This window comes from Phyllostomus discolor, chromosome 5, assembly GCF_004126475.2.
Source record: "Phyllostomus discolor isolate MPI-MPIP mPhyDis1 chromosome 5, mPhyDis1.pri.v3, whole genome shotgun sequence".
Taxonomy (NCBI): domain Eukaryota; kingdom Metazoa; phylum Chordata; class Mammalia; order Chiroptera; family Phyllostomidae; genus Phyllostomus; species Phyllostomus discolor.
The window spans coordinates 72,208,761-72,227,521 of record NC_040907.2 but is presented as its reverse complement, the minus strand read 5'-3'; the positions used below and the strand labels follow the sequence as shown (position 1 = coordinate 72,227,521).

At 38.9% G+C, this 18,761-nt stretch overlaps 1 protein-coding gene across 1 annotated transcript; it reads left to right on the top strand.

The window, feature by feature from the left end:
- The first annotated feature begins 2,621 nt into the window (after positions 1 to 2,621).
- Positions 2,622 to 17,909, top strand: DNTTIP2 (deoxynucleotidyltransferase terminal interacting protein 2). Its single transcript, XM_028512163.2, has 7 exons — positions 2,622 to 2,754; positions 3,712 to 5,339; positions 6,996 to 7,134; positions 10,651 to 10,746; positions 11,834 to 11,998; positions 13,727 to 13,836; positions 16,747 to 17,909. The coding sequence occupies exons 1-7, from the start codon at positions 2,683 to 2,685 to the stop codon at positions 16,838 to 16,840; spliced, it is 2,304 nt and encodes a 767-aa protein (XP_028367964.1). The 5' UTR covers positions 2,622 to 2,682; the 3' UTR covers positions 16,841 to 17,909.
- The last annotated feature ends 852 nt before the right edge of the window (positions 17,910 to 18,761 follow it).

Sequence of the window (18,761 nt, the reverse complement as noted above, 5' to 3'; positions counted from 1 at the left end):
TAAATAGATAAAATATTTTTTAAAGTGAAAGACCACTTACAGAGTGGGGGAAAATATTTACAAATCACATATCTGATAAGGATCTTATATCTGGAATGTGTAAAGGTGTCTTTTAACTTAGTAATAAGACAACCCAATAAAAAATAGTGAAAGGCTGGAGCAGATTTTTTTCAATGATAACATGAATAGCCAATAAGAACATTAATAGATGCTCAACATCTCAATCATCAGGGAAATGCACTTTAAAACTATGATAAAAATGCCACTAAAGGCCAATAGTACCAGCTGTTGGTAAGGGTGTGGAGCAAGCAGAACTCTCACATTGCTGGTGGGAATGTGAAATGGTATAATCACTATGGAAAATAACATTTCTTAAAAAACTAAATGGATGCTTACCATATGACCAGCATTTCTACTTCTATTCACCCAAGAGAAATAAAAACATGTATAAATGTTTATAGCACTTTACTCATAATAGCTGAAAACTGGAAACAACCCAAATGCTATCAATAGTTGAATGTATAAATAAGTTGTATTATAATCACATAATGAAATACTACTCCAACTAAAAAAATAAAATATGGTATACACGAGCTAGACATGAAAAAGTACATATTGTATTATTTCCTTTACATTAAATTTTAAAAGACAAAATTATTCAATAGTGACTTTGCTGAGATGCAGACTCCACCCAGCGCTGTCCACAGTGTTGTGGATGTGACGAACAAATTCACACGGACTGCAAAAGTCCTGTGGAGAAAAGGGATGGCATGGCCGCTCTCTGAGTGAGAGAGCACCCGACCCTTGTCTGGACAGGGTTTTATTGCTTTTCAGGGAGCATTACATCAGGGAAGGTCCTCATTCATTATGCACAGGTTTGCCTTAGGTGATTACCTTTTACAGATAACAAAGAAAAGGATGTTGCAAATGCAAGAGAAAAAGTGGTTGAACTGGTTACACTCTGTCCTTGGGAGGTTTACCACAGACTTGAGGAAGTTACTTCAAAGATATGCATTAAACATTTGGTGCCTTAACTCAGGGTGAGGGAGTTTTAGCAAAAGCAAGCCTCAAAGCAGCCTAGGTACAATGCAGGCCTGGTTCCCCACGGGAAAGCCAATCTGTGGGTCTGGCTCCTGTGTGCCACCTTGGGCCTGTTGGTTTTCTGAACCAGGGCTGAGCTGCATTTGCCACTGCTACTCGGACTGGTTCCCTATATTGCTGTGTTCGGGTACCTCAAGTGTCACAAGCGGTTGCAATCCAAGTTTCAGGTGAAATTAGTCTCACCCGTGTGCTTGTTTGAGGCCAGTTTTAGCTTCTTCCTGTGATTGCTGGCTGGACCTAGTTCCTAGATAGGTATAGCCAGAGGCCTCCATCACTTTGTTGCCACATGGCCCTCTCCATGGGGCAGCTCATTACATGCAGCTAGCTTCCCACAAGTGAACAAGTAAGAAAGTACAAGATAGAAGCCAGCCTTTTTTGTAACCTAATCATTTTTTATTTTCATTTTTAATGTTAACCCACAATAAAATAGATTGTATAAAACAGTCAAGACACATATATTCATATATAATCTAAATAAATGCATACGAAGTTTCACAAAACAATACTTTTATAATATTACAAATGATGCTCTGTGACTTATGTTCTATCTAGTTTCTTTTATGCCAGTTATGACCCATTAAATTAAGTTGATGACCACTAATGGTCACAACCTATTTGAACACACCTACCCTTGGTGGTGCTTCTGCAACATTTCTAATATTAAATGTTACCTAGAGACACAAAAGAAGTACTCCCACCATGGAGAACAGACAGCTCAGTGCACCCTGAGTCTGTGTCACATCTGGCTGCAAGGGAATCAATGAAAAGAGTTATTTAGCTGGGTGACAGTGTGCCCGCTGAAAAATTCTGTGCTTTGCGACAATAAGGGGAAAAAGTTTTCTGTAATAAAGTAAAAATACATTTAGTGAGGCGCCTATGAGTTCTCACCTCCAACAATATCCATCTACTTCTTCAATCCCTTTCCATTCCCCTTGTTCTAGCTCTCCACCCTTCATCCTAAAAGAAACACAAAACCTTCTATTGATTCTGATCATTCTTTTCCTTTCACTGCAAAACGTTATCACTCTTTTTTACAATTTAACATTTCTTCCTTTCTGCTTATTTACAATCCTTAGTCACCATCTCACCTTTATATTATATAGCTCCTAACTAGCCTCCGCATTCCTGGGGTATTTAACATAAAAATCTTTACCCCAACTAAGTTTTCAAATTTAAATTTTGTTTTTTATAATTAACTCCATAAATAATACAAGAGTAATGATTTTTTTTAAGTATAAATAATGCAAATGTCTCCTTCCGCCACACCCCTGGCAATATTAAAACGTTTAGAATTGCCTAACACAACTCATGTGACGAAGGCCCTCTGTCCCTGCGAGTTTCACCGCCCCAACTAAGTGCTCTCCCTGCAAAACCATGGTCTGTCTCACGTCCTAGAGTGAACCAGTACACTTGCGGATCCCCAGGTCCGCCGGTCGGCTGGGGCCAGGGAAGAGGGGCGGAAGCAGGTAAGAGATTCTCGCGAGTTCCCGAATCCACGCGGAAAGTGCGCACGAGGCCGGTTGCTGACGCACTTCCGTGGCGCCGGAACAGAGGCAGGCCGTGGTGGCCCAAGTCGGTGAGATGGTGCTTACCAGGTCTGCGCGGCCGCAGGCCCGTATCCAAGCTACGACTGCTGAAAGCTCCGGACAGAAGGTAGGAAACAGCACGGCTCCCTCATTTCTGCTCTCTGCCCCGCAGAATCGCTCTCGAGGAGGTGGGGCGGCGCAAGGGTCCTGGGAGCGTTAGGGGGAGCAGCACACCGGGAGTGTCCGGACTGGCCTGCCGCGGGCTGCTGCGCACCAGACCCGTTGCTGAGCCTGCCGCTTCCTCTCCAGTCCTCACTACAGTCTTTAATGAAGTTCTGATACGGAACAGAGAAGTTAGGTAACTTGTTTTGGGTAGTTCAGCGCTGTAATGCAGATAACAGCTCAGGCTTTTAAACTTTGCTGTTGACGCTGTACTAAGGGTTAATTTCGACCACCAAGCGTGAGCCTAATTAGTGGGGCTGGAGAGGAGGACACCTTTTGTGGTGGGGAGGCTGGCGGTGACCCCACAGCACCTCCTTTTGGCGTGAAGGTGCTCTATAGTGATGCCGCCTGGTGGCTTGCAGTGACGCTAGTCCTCCGCTGCCTCAGATTCAGTGATGAAGGAAAACGAGCGTTAATTCGCTTACTTATTTAAAGGTAAGAGCAGCGATTGATTCTATCGGCGTGTGTTCCTAAAAATATCTTTGCTCAGAGTTAATACTCTCCGTATTTCCTCTTCCCCATGTGTTGAAATGTAGGTTCACCTAGAATATTTGACTCTTTTGAGTATAAAATTTTTTTCTCCTTTCAGTTATTATTATTAGTGTTAGTGTTTTGCTCACTAAAGTTAGATTCAGGGACTTGGGTGAGGGAAGTGAGGCAGAGCCCTGCAAATGCAGGGGCAGATACAGTATATAAGTTTTTCTATTTTGTTTAAATTATGGCGCGGGGAGGGGGGTTGTGTTCACCTTGTTTACTGAGTTTTTTATTGGCCTCTTAAAATTTGCTCCTGAGAGGAGTGCCTCATTCACTTTGCCCATGTCCTAGTCCTACCTAAATTAAGTGTGTGTTCTCTGGCTTGCAGAATTCTGCTGAAAGAGTTCAGGAGCATCTAAAAGGCAGGAAGGAATCTCCATCTGATGACCAAAATACTGCTGAATCACAGAGCAATAGGAAATCAAGTCTAATCCCTAAAACGCCTGAAACTGGAAAGAGAAAGAGCAGAACTGCAGGCTCATTACCAGAAATGAACAAACCTTCTACTGATGGAGAGACCTCTGAAGCAGAGTCAAATTGTTCTGTGTTTGAGCTCCAGGATTCCATTTTAAGAGTAACTAGGAGAAGGCAGATCTTAGTTGCACGAGACCCGTTGTCCAGTGCTAAGAAAAGGCTGAAAGTAACTCCAATAAGTGAGTCTCATACTGAAGAAGAAGTCTCTGAAGCAGAATCGCATGTTTCAGGTATTTCTAGAATTGTGCCTTCTACAAGAACCAGAAGAAGTAAGGCTAAATCCCTAACAGATCCAAGCCAAGATTCACATGCAGAAGCTATTTCTGATGCTGAATCATCATGCTCAGATATTTCTACATTTTCCAGAGTTGCAACTAGGAGAACAACAGGGATTATGCAGAGGAAATTACCGGCACAGATGGAGGAGAAAGATACTAAGATTATACCAGGAAATGAAAAGCAAATGATAAATACACCTATGGATTCAGAGGATTCTGATGCCAGACAAACTTCTCATTTACGAGCAAGATCACTTCCTCAGATAAATAAGCCAAATTTCTCTAATAATGAAATCTATAGTGACTTTGATGATTCCTTCCATGAAAAATCAGGAAAAAAATCAACAGTGCAAGAACACCAACATCTTAATAAAACAGAGGAAAAACAGGTCAATGTTGCACCTCTCAAAGAAATAACAAAGCAGAGTTATAAGAGTTTAGATGAAGAAGCCAAAGGAATGATAGATAAGGAAAAAGAAATTAATGAGAAAAATTCTGAGGTGAGTTTTTCTGAACTTCAGGAAAATAGCCTTCCGCAGTTAGTTTCTCAAAGGCATTCAACTCCCCACAATAAGAAAACCACATCAAGGCCCTCAAATCAGAACTGTGAGGCTATTATGAAATCATTAGCTCAAACATTTGCTGTTGTAGAGATAGACAGGTGGACTGAAGAGAGAAAGAGCACCGTAAAAACAAGTGACTTCACATCTAGTAATGGTGATGGTAGTGATGAAGAAGAGTGCACAGTTATAGCTGCCAGTGAAGACGTGAATAAAGAAAGGGATGTAGATTTTGACTGTGATACTGAACTGTACAAGTCTGAGCCCACATCTCAGGATACAGGTGATTCTGTTTTATTACTTCTCAGCAGTGATGAAAGCCAGCAGTCTGAAAACAGTGAGATTGAAGAGGACACTGTGTGTTTTGTTGAAAATAGTGCACAAAGGGGGTCATTAAATGGAGATTTGGGAAATAAGTCATGTGACAATGCATTGTTTGTAATCGACACAACTCCTGGGTTAAGTGCTGGTAAAAATTTTTACTTGGGTGAGGAAGATAAGGCAGATGAGGGTGCCATTGAGGAAGAAAAGGAAGGGCAGGAAGAGGATGAAAAAAGTGAAGATGAACCATCAGACGAAGACAAAAATAAAGATGATGAGTTTAGTGATGAAGACGACTTACTAAATGACACAAAGTCTAAACTGTAAGTTTTACCTTTATTTTTAAAAGTTTTTGATACATATTTCAAATGGCTAATTTACTGTAAAAATATAAAATATTATAAAGCATGGGAATTGACAGAAGCATTGCCTTGGGATCTGTATGGAAGAGCTCTTTTATCCAGCATTTCCTTCTGTGGATGTCTTTGTTAGTCATATTTTTCCCACCAATGATAGCTAAAAGTGCTGCTTTTGGTGATAATACTAAAAATCATCTGTCAGGATTTTCCTGCATGATTGTTAATAAGCAATATAAAAGGGAAGGAAAATAACTTGTTTTTTTATTATATGTTGATTATAGAGAAATTGAAAAATAAAGCCTGAGAAAAATAATAACCTATAATCCCATCTGTCCACAGTTGAAAAGCATTAATATTTGGGGTTACTTTAGTTTCTTTTCTTCTGCTGTAAATTGCTTTTCCCAAGTACAGGCCCCTGGCAGCGGTGTATCTGAAATACAGGCAACCTTGTAAGGAACTATACATTAACTGGATGCCCAGTGAAGTCAGTCTCAGGCTAGGCCCAGGTATTCTTATTTTTTGAAAGCCACAGTCCTCCTCCCTAGGATAATTCCCATGTACATTCAGGGTTGAGGATCACTGCCAAAGCACTTCAGTAGAATGATAATCACTTTCCAGTAGAGGTTGGCCATCAGAACTTTCAGCTTTTTAGTTTATGTGAATAATTAGAGAAGAAAGTGACTATAAGGCCAAGTGTACTTGTTTATAAAAAGGACCCTTCAGTAATATAAAGTAGAAATTTTTATTCCATAAATACAGCAGGATCCCAGGCCACCTGCAGGAAGAGTCTAATTTGTTAGGTCTGGGATATGACATATTTTTAAAAAGCTCTAGTGGGAAATATGGATGCTCATCACTGTTTAAAACTTTTTTAATTTAGAGGCACTACCAAATACTTCTGATTACCTGGAAGAATATTCTAAGTTTGGATAACTTGGAAGTTCAGAGTAGAAGAACCTGTTTTTCTTATTGTTTTTAGAGATGGAAGTGTGTACATTTAGGAGTTCACTACCTATATATGAAGTTGAGCCAAATTGCCAGGTGCATCTCCTCTTCTTTTCTGTAATTCTTTTTTAATAAAAGTCCTGTTGTGAAATCTATTGACATCTTATATGGCCTTCATCCTCTTAAAGATAATCTGGGGAATGAATTTGGATGTGCTCAAAAAAGCTTTTTTGTTTAATTCATTATTCATCCCAGAATTTCTTTTTCTTTTTAAAGATTTTATTTATTTGTTTTTAGAGAGAGGGGAAGGGAGGGAGAAAGAGAGGGAAACATCAGTGTGTGGTTGCCTGTCACGTGGCCACCACTGAGGACCTGGCCCACAACCCAGGCATGTGCCCTGACTGGGAATTGAACCAACAAATCTTTAGTTCGCAGCCCACACTCAATCCACTGAGCCACACCAGCCAGGGCTCATCCCAGAATTTCTTTCTTAATGACTTTACTAGATTTAACCTGTGTATTTGTTTAGTTTTTCAGAACTTAATTATAAAAATGAGGATTTTAAAATTTGTCATTGACAATAAAAGGGAAGAAAAGAAAAAATCTATTTTAAAATAGTCTCAGTTTTCATTTTGATTTAATTACTTGATTTTTAAGTGATCATTTCTCTTTCAGTCTGAAGTTGACCAGCAGCAGCATAGACACTGGTCTAAGTATCAAGCAATTGGGTGGTTTGTATATAAATTTTAATGCAGACAAACTACAGTCAAACAAGAAAACCCTAACACAGATCAAGGAGAAAAAGAAAAATGAGGTAAGTTGCATGACATGTCCTAGAGGCATCCATGGAGCTAGCCAGTTACTTGTAGAAATGATTAGATCTTGGTGAGAGACTGATTTTCCTATAGTGAAGTCACATCAGCCTCATGTGCTCCTTTCCTCCCCTGCTCTCCAAAACAGTTTCTTGTTTTTATGAAGTCCTAGCTGTAAAAGATGACACTTGAAAAAATAAAGTAATATAGGACGAGTGTTCTTCTTGCACCTACCAGTTATGATCCCAAGGATTGTATTTTTTTTTTCCTTTTTTTACCATACTTTTAGTTCTTCACTGTTCTGGATTGTGAGACCAGAAGAGTTAAGGATCTGATTTCTGTGGTGAGAATCTGAAAGCTGTGAGTGCCCGCCTCCCCCAGCAGGATAAAGTGCACACAGACATAAAATTGTACATTTAATTTCAGAAGGAAATTAACAGGGTAGATCACTCATCCAGCACCTAGCTTTAGCTGCCCCTTTACACAGCTTCTTCCCACATCTGTATTTTCTAGACTCGCTCCCTCTTCGAGTCTTTCTTCAGGTCTTTAAATCCAGGTGCCTGTTTTCTATTCCTTCATATGTATTCAGGCACTTGACCTCACTAATTGCCCTACTTCTGTTCTCTGCCTGAACCAGCTCCTCCTCTTGTGCTCTCTGTCCTGGTTAATGTATTGCAGTCACCAAGCCTAGGCTACAATGCTTCTTACGTACTTTCTGCTCCTTTTCACCCCACTGTCCCAGGCTCATGCAGGCCTGTATTTTCATCTAGACTACAGCAGTAGCCTCCTTCCTCTTTGTTCATCATGCTATTCTCCATACTCTTGCTAGATTTTCTAAAAATGAATCCAACTCTAATACTCTTTTTTTTTTAAGATTTTATTTATTTATTTTTAGGGAGAGGGGAAGGGAGGGAGAAAGAGAAGGGGAGAGACATCAGGGTGTGGTTGCCTCTCATGCATCTCTAACTAGGGACCTGGCCTACAACCCAGGCATGTGCCCTGACTAGGAGTCAAACCGGCGATCTTTAGGTTCACAGGCCAGCACTTAGTACACTGAACCACACCAGCCAGGGCCTGACCATATTCTCTTAAGTCCTTCAGTGGTTCTTCAAAGCCTTCAAAATGCCTGTGTTCCTCCAGCCCTATCCAACTCTTGTGTTCTCACCCTCGAGACTGCTACAGTCCTGAACACAGCCTGCTCTTTCCCAGGCCAATGCAGAGATCATAGGTCACTGTCTTTGGAAAACATTCTTTGACCCTAGTCCTTCCCCCCAACTTCCTTTGTGCTTCTGCAACACCCAGTATCAGTTGAATTCATTATTAATTGTAGTATAACGATTATTTTACGGAATTTTATCTTTGTATTCCTAAAACAGGGTTTTTCAACCTCCACAATATTTATGTTTTGGGCTGCATAATTCTTTGTTGTGGGAGGGTGTCTGTACATTGTAGGATATTTAGCAGCAGCCCTGGCCTCTACCCACTGGGTGCGAATAGCACCCACCCTCCCCACCCCCCAAAAATGCCTTCAGATATTGCCATTTGCTCCCAATTGAGAACCACTGTCCTAAACCCTAGTATGGTGCCTAACACCCAACAAGCTCTTAGTCTGTTAAAGGTCATGCTCTCTTTTCTGAGTGATGGGAAAGTCTAGACTGCTACTGTACTACCCAGAAACTTCTAAGTCTGAACCTGAATTGGGGATGTCTCAGTTGATAACATCAAATGCTACTGACCAAATTTATATTGCTGTATTCCTGTTGAATTTTGTGGACTAAGCAGTAGTTTCTTTACTTCTTGCACTGGGGGGAATGACTGATTACCCTGAGGCTTCTTTGAGTCACAGAAATGGTATTATGACAATATTTAATCATTCTAAGCAAGTAAGTAACAAAATGCTGAAGTAAATTAGGAAAAGATGAACAGATTTGACTGAACACAAATTTCAAACTTAAGCAGTTAAGCCTTCAGTGGTGTGGCTTGATTGGGTGTCGGCTTGCAAAACAAAATGTCACTGGTTTGATTCCTGTCAGGGTACAGGCCTGGGCTGTGGGTTTGGTTCCTGGTTGGGGTGCATACAGGAGGCAACCAGTTGGTGTTTGTTACGTCCATGTTTCTCTCCCTTTCTTTCTCCCCCTTTCTCCCTCCTTTTCTCCCTCTCTTCCCTTCTCTCAAATAAAATCTTTAAAAAATGTAAGCGATTAAAAACACCTTAACAAAGACAAGTAAAAGACCACAGATTAATATGAAGATACAAAATACATTTTTACAAGTAAATAAGAACACAACCCTATTTAAAAATTAAGAAGTACCCAGAAAAGTACAAATATTCCCACAGAAGAGAACTTTGTGTGTAAAGATGATCAATAGCAAATGAAAATAGCCAAGAGACACCACTGATAACATAAAAAACAACACCCTGTGTTGGTGGCAATATAGAGAAAAGGGCCATGATTAACTGTTGGTAGGAGTTTATATTATTTAAATGCAAGGCAATTTACCATTACCTATAAAAATTTTAAATGACACATCTTTTCATCTGTTTTACAGAAATAATCATAAGTGTGCAGAGGTGATGTTTACAATATTTAATGGAAAAAAGTTTAATGGAGACAAAGTAAATGTCAGAAGAAAAACCGGTGTATAATAACTATTAATAAGAAAGCTGTTGATCTATGTATAAATTGACATTGAAAGATCATCCAAGATACACTGAATTGCAGACAGCAGATTTGTCTAGATGGGATTCTCATTGGTATAACATAAAAAGTATGTGTTGTTGAGTCAAAATCTATATCACTGTACTTATCAATAGTCTAGACAGTCTCCTTAGATTATAAGTTGTTTTGCCAACATCAAAAAAAACTAAAATCTGGTCAGGTTTTTCTCAGGGACTTCAAGAGCCATGTGGCACTGTTCCCGTTTTCCACATAATCCAGTTGTTTGGTGCAGTTGGCTGTTTGCAGACCAATACATGCAAGTGGACACGATGTAACTCTGATGTGTGCAGATTCAGATCAGTAAAAGAAATTTGAGCTGATGATTAATTTTCTAGATCTCCTAAAGTAATCCTTTACTTTGCCTCCTAAAACCTTTTTTTTTTTAGATTTTTATTTACTTATTTTTAGAGAAAGGTGAAGGGAGAAAGAGGGAAAGAAACATCAGTGAGTGAGAAATATCCATCGGTTGCATGTCACATGCACCCCACCTGGGGACTAAGGCCCGCAACCCAGGCATGTGCTCTGACCTGGAATGAAACCAGGCGACCTTTTACTTTGCAGGACAAGACTCAACCAGCTAAGCCACACCGGTCAGGGCTCCTAAAACATTTTTATTGTAATACAATTTACAAATTTAAGGACAAGGAAAACTTCACAGTAGTATGTCTGTGTATAAAGAGGGTTAATATATTTGGAATAGTCTTCAGTCTGAGAGATGTTTCCCTAGTAAGACAAAAAATATGTTGAAAAAGTTATGTGACATTCTGAAATTTTAAAACCAATTTAATATTTTTATAGATTATGCAGAAAGCCATCATTACTCCTGATTTTGAAAAAAACTACTGTGTCCCACCATATCGCGAATCGAAATATCAACTTCAAAAGAAACGCAGAGTAAGTACAATGACTCTCATCATTTAGAATGTTGTAGATGTATGTGAATATGCTGTGTTCAGCTCATATACAACCTGGTTATACAATTAAAAAGTATATGTATTTTCAAAGAAAATTGTCACAAGATAACCAAGGGCCCATAAAATAGGGTTCTGTAGACACGTGTTATATGGATTTTCACAAAGTGAAAGTGCACTGAGTGGTACACATAGATACAACTTTTTTTCCCCCTTAAAAATAGTGACAGTCACCATTTAAAGTCACTGTCCATACTTCTTGGCTTATCAGTACTGTTCTGTAAAGGATAGAGCAACTCTTGTCTGTTGCATGCTGTTGTAGGGAACTTAATGTAGCCAGCTCAAAACCTGGTCTGTTTAGTCTGCCAAATGAGAGGATAGAAACTCTTTTCTTTAGTAAAACATAGGGATTGCTTCCATCTGGCATTTCAACTAATACGCACAAAGAAGCTATCAAGAGAGTTTGGAGGAAATTTGAGGAAGGTACTCTAATAATGTCTTGTCACTAATATAAAGCACCTTGGCACATGGTAGATCCTTCATAGCATTGGTTGTATGAAGGGAACAGAATATATAAAATCAAGCAAATTACTTTTAAAAAAAGAACAGATTTTTTAAAAAAAGAAATAATGCAAGTTTCTGGACTGTTGGAGTGAATGACTTTGAGATACCTCGGTAACTGCATAGAAGTGTTAATGTTTACATAGCAAGCTTCAGAAGTGAAAATGTTTTTATACATTATCTCTTGTGTAGGCTATTTTAGACAATAGAAATTAAAGCTGTGGGCTATTCTCCCAGCAAGTCAGCAATTCTTACTAAAATACAAAGTTGAATTTAAAGGATCCCTCATTTATGAAACTGCTAGTGCTTTACCTAATTTACCAGAGAAAGCACTTTTTTGTTGTTTCATTCCTTAATGAAAGACGAATCTGAAGACTAATACATTCTTTAAAGTAACTTTATTTGTTGTGAATTAATGAAATTGTATGTACAATTTTGGGGGAAATAGGTATAGTTTATATACTGTTTATTGAAGTTAGAATTTTCTGGTTTTGAAATCTGAATTTCAGAAAGAGCGACAAAAAACAGCAGGTGATGGCTGGTTTGGTATGAAAGCTCCAGAATTAACAGATGAACTGAAAAATGATCTCAAAGCACTGAAGATGAGAGCTGGCATGGACCCAAAAAGGTTTTACAAGAAAAACGACAGGGATGGCTTCCCTAAGTACTTCCAGGTATGAAGCAAACAGAATAATGATGGTGATGTTCTGTGGATTTTAGCTTGGGAAGGAAGCACTGTACTGTGATCTTTCTGTTTACTCTTAAAATAGATGAGTATTTACAAAGCATATCTGCTCAGGCAATACAATAATGGGCAGACCCCAATTCAGGCAGCCACCAGCTCGTAATGACTTTCCATACAGAGAGACAGTGTTGCAGATGGTAACGGGGTTCATAGGTCAACTCTCTAAGAGTTAGGGAACCTATAAGATGGCTGTTCCATCTATCACTAGTACTAGCCTAACAGCAAGGATTCTTACAGATGGACAACAAAAGCAGGACTCATTTGCACCAACTCTTTTCAGGGTAGAGGGAAATTCTGAAAATAAGTTAGAAATTGGTTTTCAAAGTGTCTTCAGGTGAAGTCCAGTGGAGTCATCCTCTGGGAGCCCTCCAGTTCATTTTGTTCCTCTTGTCTGCCTTTCATGTCACTCATCTGGGTTATTGTAATGATCCTTTGCCTCCAGGTCTGCTCTCCCTTCTAAGTCCATCCTCCACACGTAACCAGGCATCTGTTCTTTAAAACAGGTGCCAGGGGCAGTCAGTCCAGGATACACCTCTGTTAAATGGTATCACAGATGTTGTTCAGTGGTACTTTCAACAGTTCTTTGTGACGTATAGGGTAGAGTGTTTACCCCTTGATGTGGCCCTTCACAGTCACAGTGTGCACCCAGACTGGGTCACCAACCCCTGCTTTGTCACGGATTGTAGTTGGCATTTGACTTTGCATGTGTTTGGCCCTGCCATGTGTGCTTGGTGGAATTTTACTCATACCAACCCAAGCTAACAGTCATCTTTTGTGAAACCTTTATCTCTCAGACAGAATTGGTCACTTAGTTTTTAGAGCATCTGAAATGTTTTGTTCAGCATAATATTCTGTTATGTTTCTTTGTTTAAAGATTTTATTTTTAGACAGGGGAAGGGAAGGAGAAAGAGATGGAGAGAAACATCAGTGTGGGGTTGCTGCTCGTGTGCCCCCAACTGGGGACCTGACCTGCAACACAGGCATGTGCCCTGACTGGGAATCAAACTGGCAACCCTTTGGTTTGCAGGCCGGTGTTCAGTCCACTAAGCCACACTAGCTGGGGCATTATGTTGTGTTTTAATTGTTTGGTTACCTGTCTGTGGATCTTCCATTTAAGACTATGGACTACTCACTGCCAAGGATCATTACCTTTGTTTTCCTATACATAGGACAGTGCCTGGCACATAGTAGACACTCAGTGCAGTTTACTTGGTTGAATGTATGTACTAATGCAGAGTGGTCAATAAGAAGGTTCTAAGCTGGCAGCATTTATTGTAATCTAGGAGGTCAAATGGGTGTGTAGTAGAATTTTTTGTGTCAATTTCATTAAATTGGGATGTTAAAACAAGAGTTTATCTATGCTACTTTTTTCCTCTGGTTACACTATTCATCAAGAATTTACTGTCTGGCACCAAATTTTATAAAAGGAAATCTGAATTTATTATAAATTGATGAAGAAATGTTTTAGGACCTAATATAGATTGACTAGGTGATTTATTTTTGCTTTTAAAATGGCAAAATTAACTTTAATATTGGTGTAATGTACACTTAAGTTTTCATGCCTTTCATTAAATACACTTTCTTAGAGCTACTCTGAAATAGGAAAGCAATGTGGCACACAGGTATTGAATGACCTATTGCAATCACCTGTTCACAGATTGGAACCATTGTTGATAATCCAGCTGACTTCTACCATTCACGGATTCCCAAGAAACAAAGAAAGAAAACTATTGTGGAAGAACTGCTGGCTGATTCTGAGTTCAGAAGGTAGAGTCTATGTTTCACTTTATAATATGTATGCTTTCCTTTAGAATATGCATAAACTTTTAAAATTTCAGATTACTTTTAAATACTTTATTTAGCACACTTTCTCAACAGCAGCACTACTTACATTTCGGATGGGATAATTCCTTATTAGAGGAGACTTTCATGTGCATAGTAGGCTGTTTAGAAGCATCCTTGGCCTCTGTCCCCACCATCCTTGGCCTCTTCCCACCATACACCAGCAGCAACCACCATTCAGGACAATCAAAAATGTCTTCAGACATTTTCAGATGTTCCCTGCAGGGTATAAGCATTCCCAGTTTAGAGCAACTGCTTTAGAGAGAAGCTGAAAAATATTTGACAGACTAGAGGAGAATGAGCCTGCGGGGGAGTCTGGGAAAGAATAGCAAGGGGATATTGAGAAAACCAGAAAAGCACGTCATAGTAGTCAAGGAAAGAGAATGTTTTAAACAGGCATAAGCCAGTGAGAGTGGTTAACAAGAAATGCTACTGGGATATCAAATGAAATAAATAAAAACTTCTTGGGGATTTAGTTACAGTGACTTTGGCAGGAGTTTTAGGGGGAATGATGGGAAAGAAAACTGGAGAATGAGTTGAAAATGAAGAAACGGACACAACTCTTTGAAGAAGTTCTGTTGTGAAGAGAAAGGGAGAGGCAGGGCTAGCAAATAAGGACTTAGAGGATTTTTTTAAGACTTTAAGATGGGAGTAATCTGAGTGTGTTGAAATGTCCTTGAAGCAGCTACATATATATTATAGGAGATTTAAAAGTATACCTCATATAGAAACCTCTGCTAAAAGTTCCAGATTGGTTTAATAGCAAAACTAAAAATACTTATCAAGGATTCTAAAAATAATGTAGATTGTAGGTATGGAAAACAAATTTAGCTCAAAATGTTATATAAGCTATTAAATGAGTATGGGTAATGGTAAAAATGTAGAAATAAGCACTATCAACATTGCTCTGATTTGTGAGGTTGCCTTCATCAAGATTACAAAATGTAGGTCAGTTTTATCCACAACATACAGTTAACACTTAGGTAAGTGTTAAGACACTAAAAAACATCTTAGAATAAGGAAGTTGAGGCATAGACTAGAAATGCAGTAGCCTGAAACTCAGACTTGCAGGTCAGAGGTTGTCGTATCAGGTCATCGTTTCTCATACCTCAGTCACTGAACACCACTTTCAGTCTTCCACAGTTAACTGTACACTACTGCCTACTTTATTCTAAAAGGAAGGAGACTTTATTGCTACTGTGAGTTTGTTAATATTTTCCTAAATACGTTAAGATAAACTACATTACTTAAAAAGAATATTGTCCTATATTTATATGCCAAAATATGTGAAACACTCTGCAAGCCCATCACTTCACGGAAAGTTTTAATCAGTCCCCTCTGCAACTGGCTCGAGGTTTTCTCTGACCACTTTGGGACAGCGAACTTCTCTGAATGTATTTAATGCATCAGATACTCATTAGGAGGAATGCCCTGGGACAGAAGAAAATGCTTTTCTGTGTTATATGTAGTTTTGTATTTTGTTTCATTTTTAATCCAACCTTAGATTTGTTAGAAAGTCTGTGTAAACCGTGCCCTTGGGATTGAGTGAGCTATAAAGTTAAAGGGTTTAAAACAGGGGTTCCCATCCCTGGGGCCGCTGACCAGTATCGGTCTGTGGCCTGTCAGGAACTGGGCCGTACAGCAGGAGGTGAGCTTGAATATAATGCACTTGGATCATCCCGAAATTGGTCCCTGGTGCCAAAAAAGTTGGGGACTGCTGGTTTAAATAACTTCTGCTTTAAAGAAAATTTTAGCTAATCCTCAGCTTTAGTAATGTGGTAACAGACTTAAGTAACACAGTGGATGTGCTCAACAGAGGAGGTACGTGTCTTAGAGAATTTTTTAATGTTTCATAATTATTGACTGACGGCCCTTTTGTTGAAGCTGTAGCTACTACAGCTTTTTTTTTTTTTTTTGCAGTAAATTGTGCTTTTGTGTTTCTAAAGCCCAATGGAGAAATATAGTCTATAGCAGCAATTCTCTGAAGATGCTTTTAAACTCTGAAGAATTATTGAAGACCTAAAGAACTTTTGTGGGTTACATTGATCAATATTTATCATAATAGATATTAGAACTAAGAAACTAAAAACATTCATTAATTCATTTTAAAATAATAACAAACCCATTATACATTAACGTTTTTTATGAACAAAACAAATAATTAAATTTCTTTAACGTCTGGCTTAAACTTGGAGCCTCATATGTGCTTCTGCATCCGTCTGCTGTGACACCGCACATTGTGTAGCCTCTGGAAAGCTCTGCTGCACACTGGTGAGACAACAGCAGGCGTGAAAGGGCCAACAGCATTGTCGAATTCTTGTAGAATAGTGTTACCTAACGGACCCCTGGAAGGGTCTTATTCCCAGGCCACACTTTGAAAACAATGGGTCTATGACATATTTTTAAGGTTCTAAAAAGTATATTATGTGTTTTCAGGTAAGTGTAAACTTTCTGTTTTGCTTAGTCCTGTTTTAACATTTTTAACTCACAGAAATATTTTTAAAGCATTTGATATTAGCTGGATGTTAGAACAAGAGTCTCTGATGACTACAAATGTACAGAAACTTCCCTCTACAGTTGTGTTTTCCTCGTTATACTGGAAGCCTCACGAGGGCAGGGGCTTTGGCTGTCTGGTGCAGTCCCCTGTCATCAGCTCCTGGCATGGCTCCCTACACATGGGAACTTAGCGTAGTAGTGATGAATAGATGGTAAAAATGAAAAAAAAAATTTAGATTGAAAATTAGCGAGCACTACCTCCCCAAAATGTTTTATTAACATCTAATAATGTCCAGTGTGTCATACTTGAGAACTTAAAGGTTTGGTTTTTATTTTTAGATATAACCGAAGGAAGTACTCAGAGATCATGGCTGAAAAAGTAGCAAATGCAGCAGGAAAGAAGTTTCGAAAGAAGAAGAAATTTCGCAATTAAGATTCATCAAGCAAACCATAGTATTTTATATCTCCCCTTTATTTATTTACTAAAGGTGTTTTTGAAAACTATTCCATCACAAAAAACTAATGTAGACTGGCCCTGTTTGTTTATAGGGATTTCTGTTTGGAAAAGTTGGTTTGAGAGAAAAATTTAATTTTCCAAATTAAATTTGGAAAACAAATTTAATTGACATTTTTGTAAAGTTTTCAATATTTAGTTAAAGAAAATTGAGTTAAATGACATTCAGAAACTATAAAGTTTGCTAACTTTTCAGAAAACTTTAATGTGATCAAAGATATAACAATATTGTAATTAGCAGTATTCTAAATAAAGATGTAGGTGGGGTGTATGTGTATGTGGTGGGAGATGGTAGGCGGGAAATGCCCTTTTGTCAGTTGTGCATTCCAGTCTAGGAAACAAGGTACAGGGATCCGCTTGGGGTCAGTATAATAGTTATAGTTGAAACCAAAGGCATGGTACAAAATGACTTAAAAAGCATTGAAGAAAGTTTGGGTGAAAGCTGATGAAAAAAGAAGGGCCTTCAAAGTACCCTAACACCTTGAACAATTTCTAAAAATGTCTTATTTCAAAATGTTTTTAAGACAGCATATTTAAAAATGCCTACGACACAGCTAGTTTTTCAAGGGAGGAAATCAGGAAAAGGAAAGTGAGGATGGAAGAAATTAGATGAAGCCGGGATGAAAGTTAATAAAACAATTCTGTGAGACTTTCACAGTTGATAAAGGTGGCCCCAAGTTTTCTAGCATCTAACACAAAAATTACTTCCATGTCAGTGTTGTGCTGTAAGATAACACTACTTTAGAGAAATTTTATATTAAGACCCGACAAAATGCCCCTGGGTCCTCCCCATAACAAGGATGTCAGGTGAGAGGCAGTACTTGGCTGTCCAGAGGATAAATGGCAAGGTTTTTAAGAAAAGGAAGAGAGGGGTAGGGACAGAGGCTGTACAGAAAAGTTCAAGAAAACCTTGAGTAAGGTTTTGGGGTGAATTCAGGGATCCCACTCTTCGAATGAGCAAATTGGAAGAAAACAAGCTCATGAAAAATAATTCAAACTTTCAAGCAATGACAACTATTTTTTCAAATAACAGTAACATTTTATTGAAAGTTTTCAGTAAGGCTTAAAACAAAAAATGCTTTTTAGGTAACAAATTCCCCAAGCATCTGACTAAAATGTAAAACTCGTCCCGTTAACACAATTCAGGTAACCTGAGGTAAACTGTGAGGTGGGTGCTGCTAATTATCCTCGTTTTGTAAGTGAAGAAACGGGCACAGACAGGTTAAGTGACCTGGCCAAGGTCAGAGAGCTAGTAAGTATGATGCTTTCTGTCACTTATTTTGGCCTTGCCCTATAGCTATCTGCACACCTTTTTCAGCGTCACCAACAGAAACTGTTGAACTTGTCCCTTTAGGACAGTTACAGAACACAGGATTTTTAGCTGAAACTGGCCCTCTTGGGGAGCTGTGACTCCCACCCTTTCATGTGATGGGGCTGCAAGTGCCCTTCAAAGAAGAGTGAGTTTAGAGTAGTGCTCTGTCCCTTTATCTTCTCCCCACTAACTTGCGTGTTGACCTGATGGCAGAAGCAATCCTAGAACATGATAATGGGAGCTGTATTTTTAAGGAAGAAACAATGAGGAGCCTGGATCCTCATGATCAAGTAGCTGTCATTCCCTGGACTTGCACATGAGAGAAAAGAAACCTCTCTTTAGCCAAATCCACTGCTGTTTTGAGTTTCCTGTCACTCAGCCAGAGCCAATCCTAATGGACTCACCAATCCATGGCTAGCTGTCCCTCACCAGGATGAACTCGAAGAAAATGCAACTGATTTCAGTTTTTCCTTCCAATATAGTTCCTTGCACAAAGCCAGTACTCAAAAAATAGGCATCAAATTGAAG

What these genes read in the sequence shown, in the direction of transcription:
- DNTTIP2 (XM_028512163.2), top strand. Translation starts at nt 2,683, where the DNA reads ATGGTGCTTACCAGGTCTGCGCGGCCGCAGGCCCGTATCCAAGCTACG. An exon ending in CTGAAAGCTCCGGACAGAAG is followed by an intron (nt 2,755 to 3,711) that starts GTAGGAAACAGC and finishes TCTGGCTTGCAG; the next exon opens with AATTCTGCTGAAAGAGTTCA. An exon ending in AGGAGAAAAAGAAAAATGAG is followed by an intron (nt 7,135 to 10,650) that starts GTAAGTTGCATG and finishes ATATTTTTATAG; the next exon opens with ATTATGCAGAAAGCCATCAT.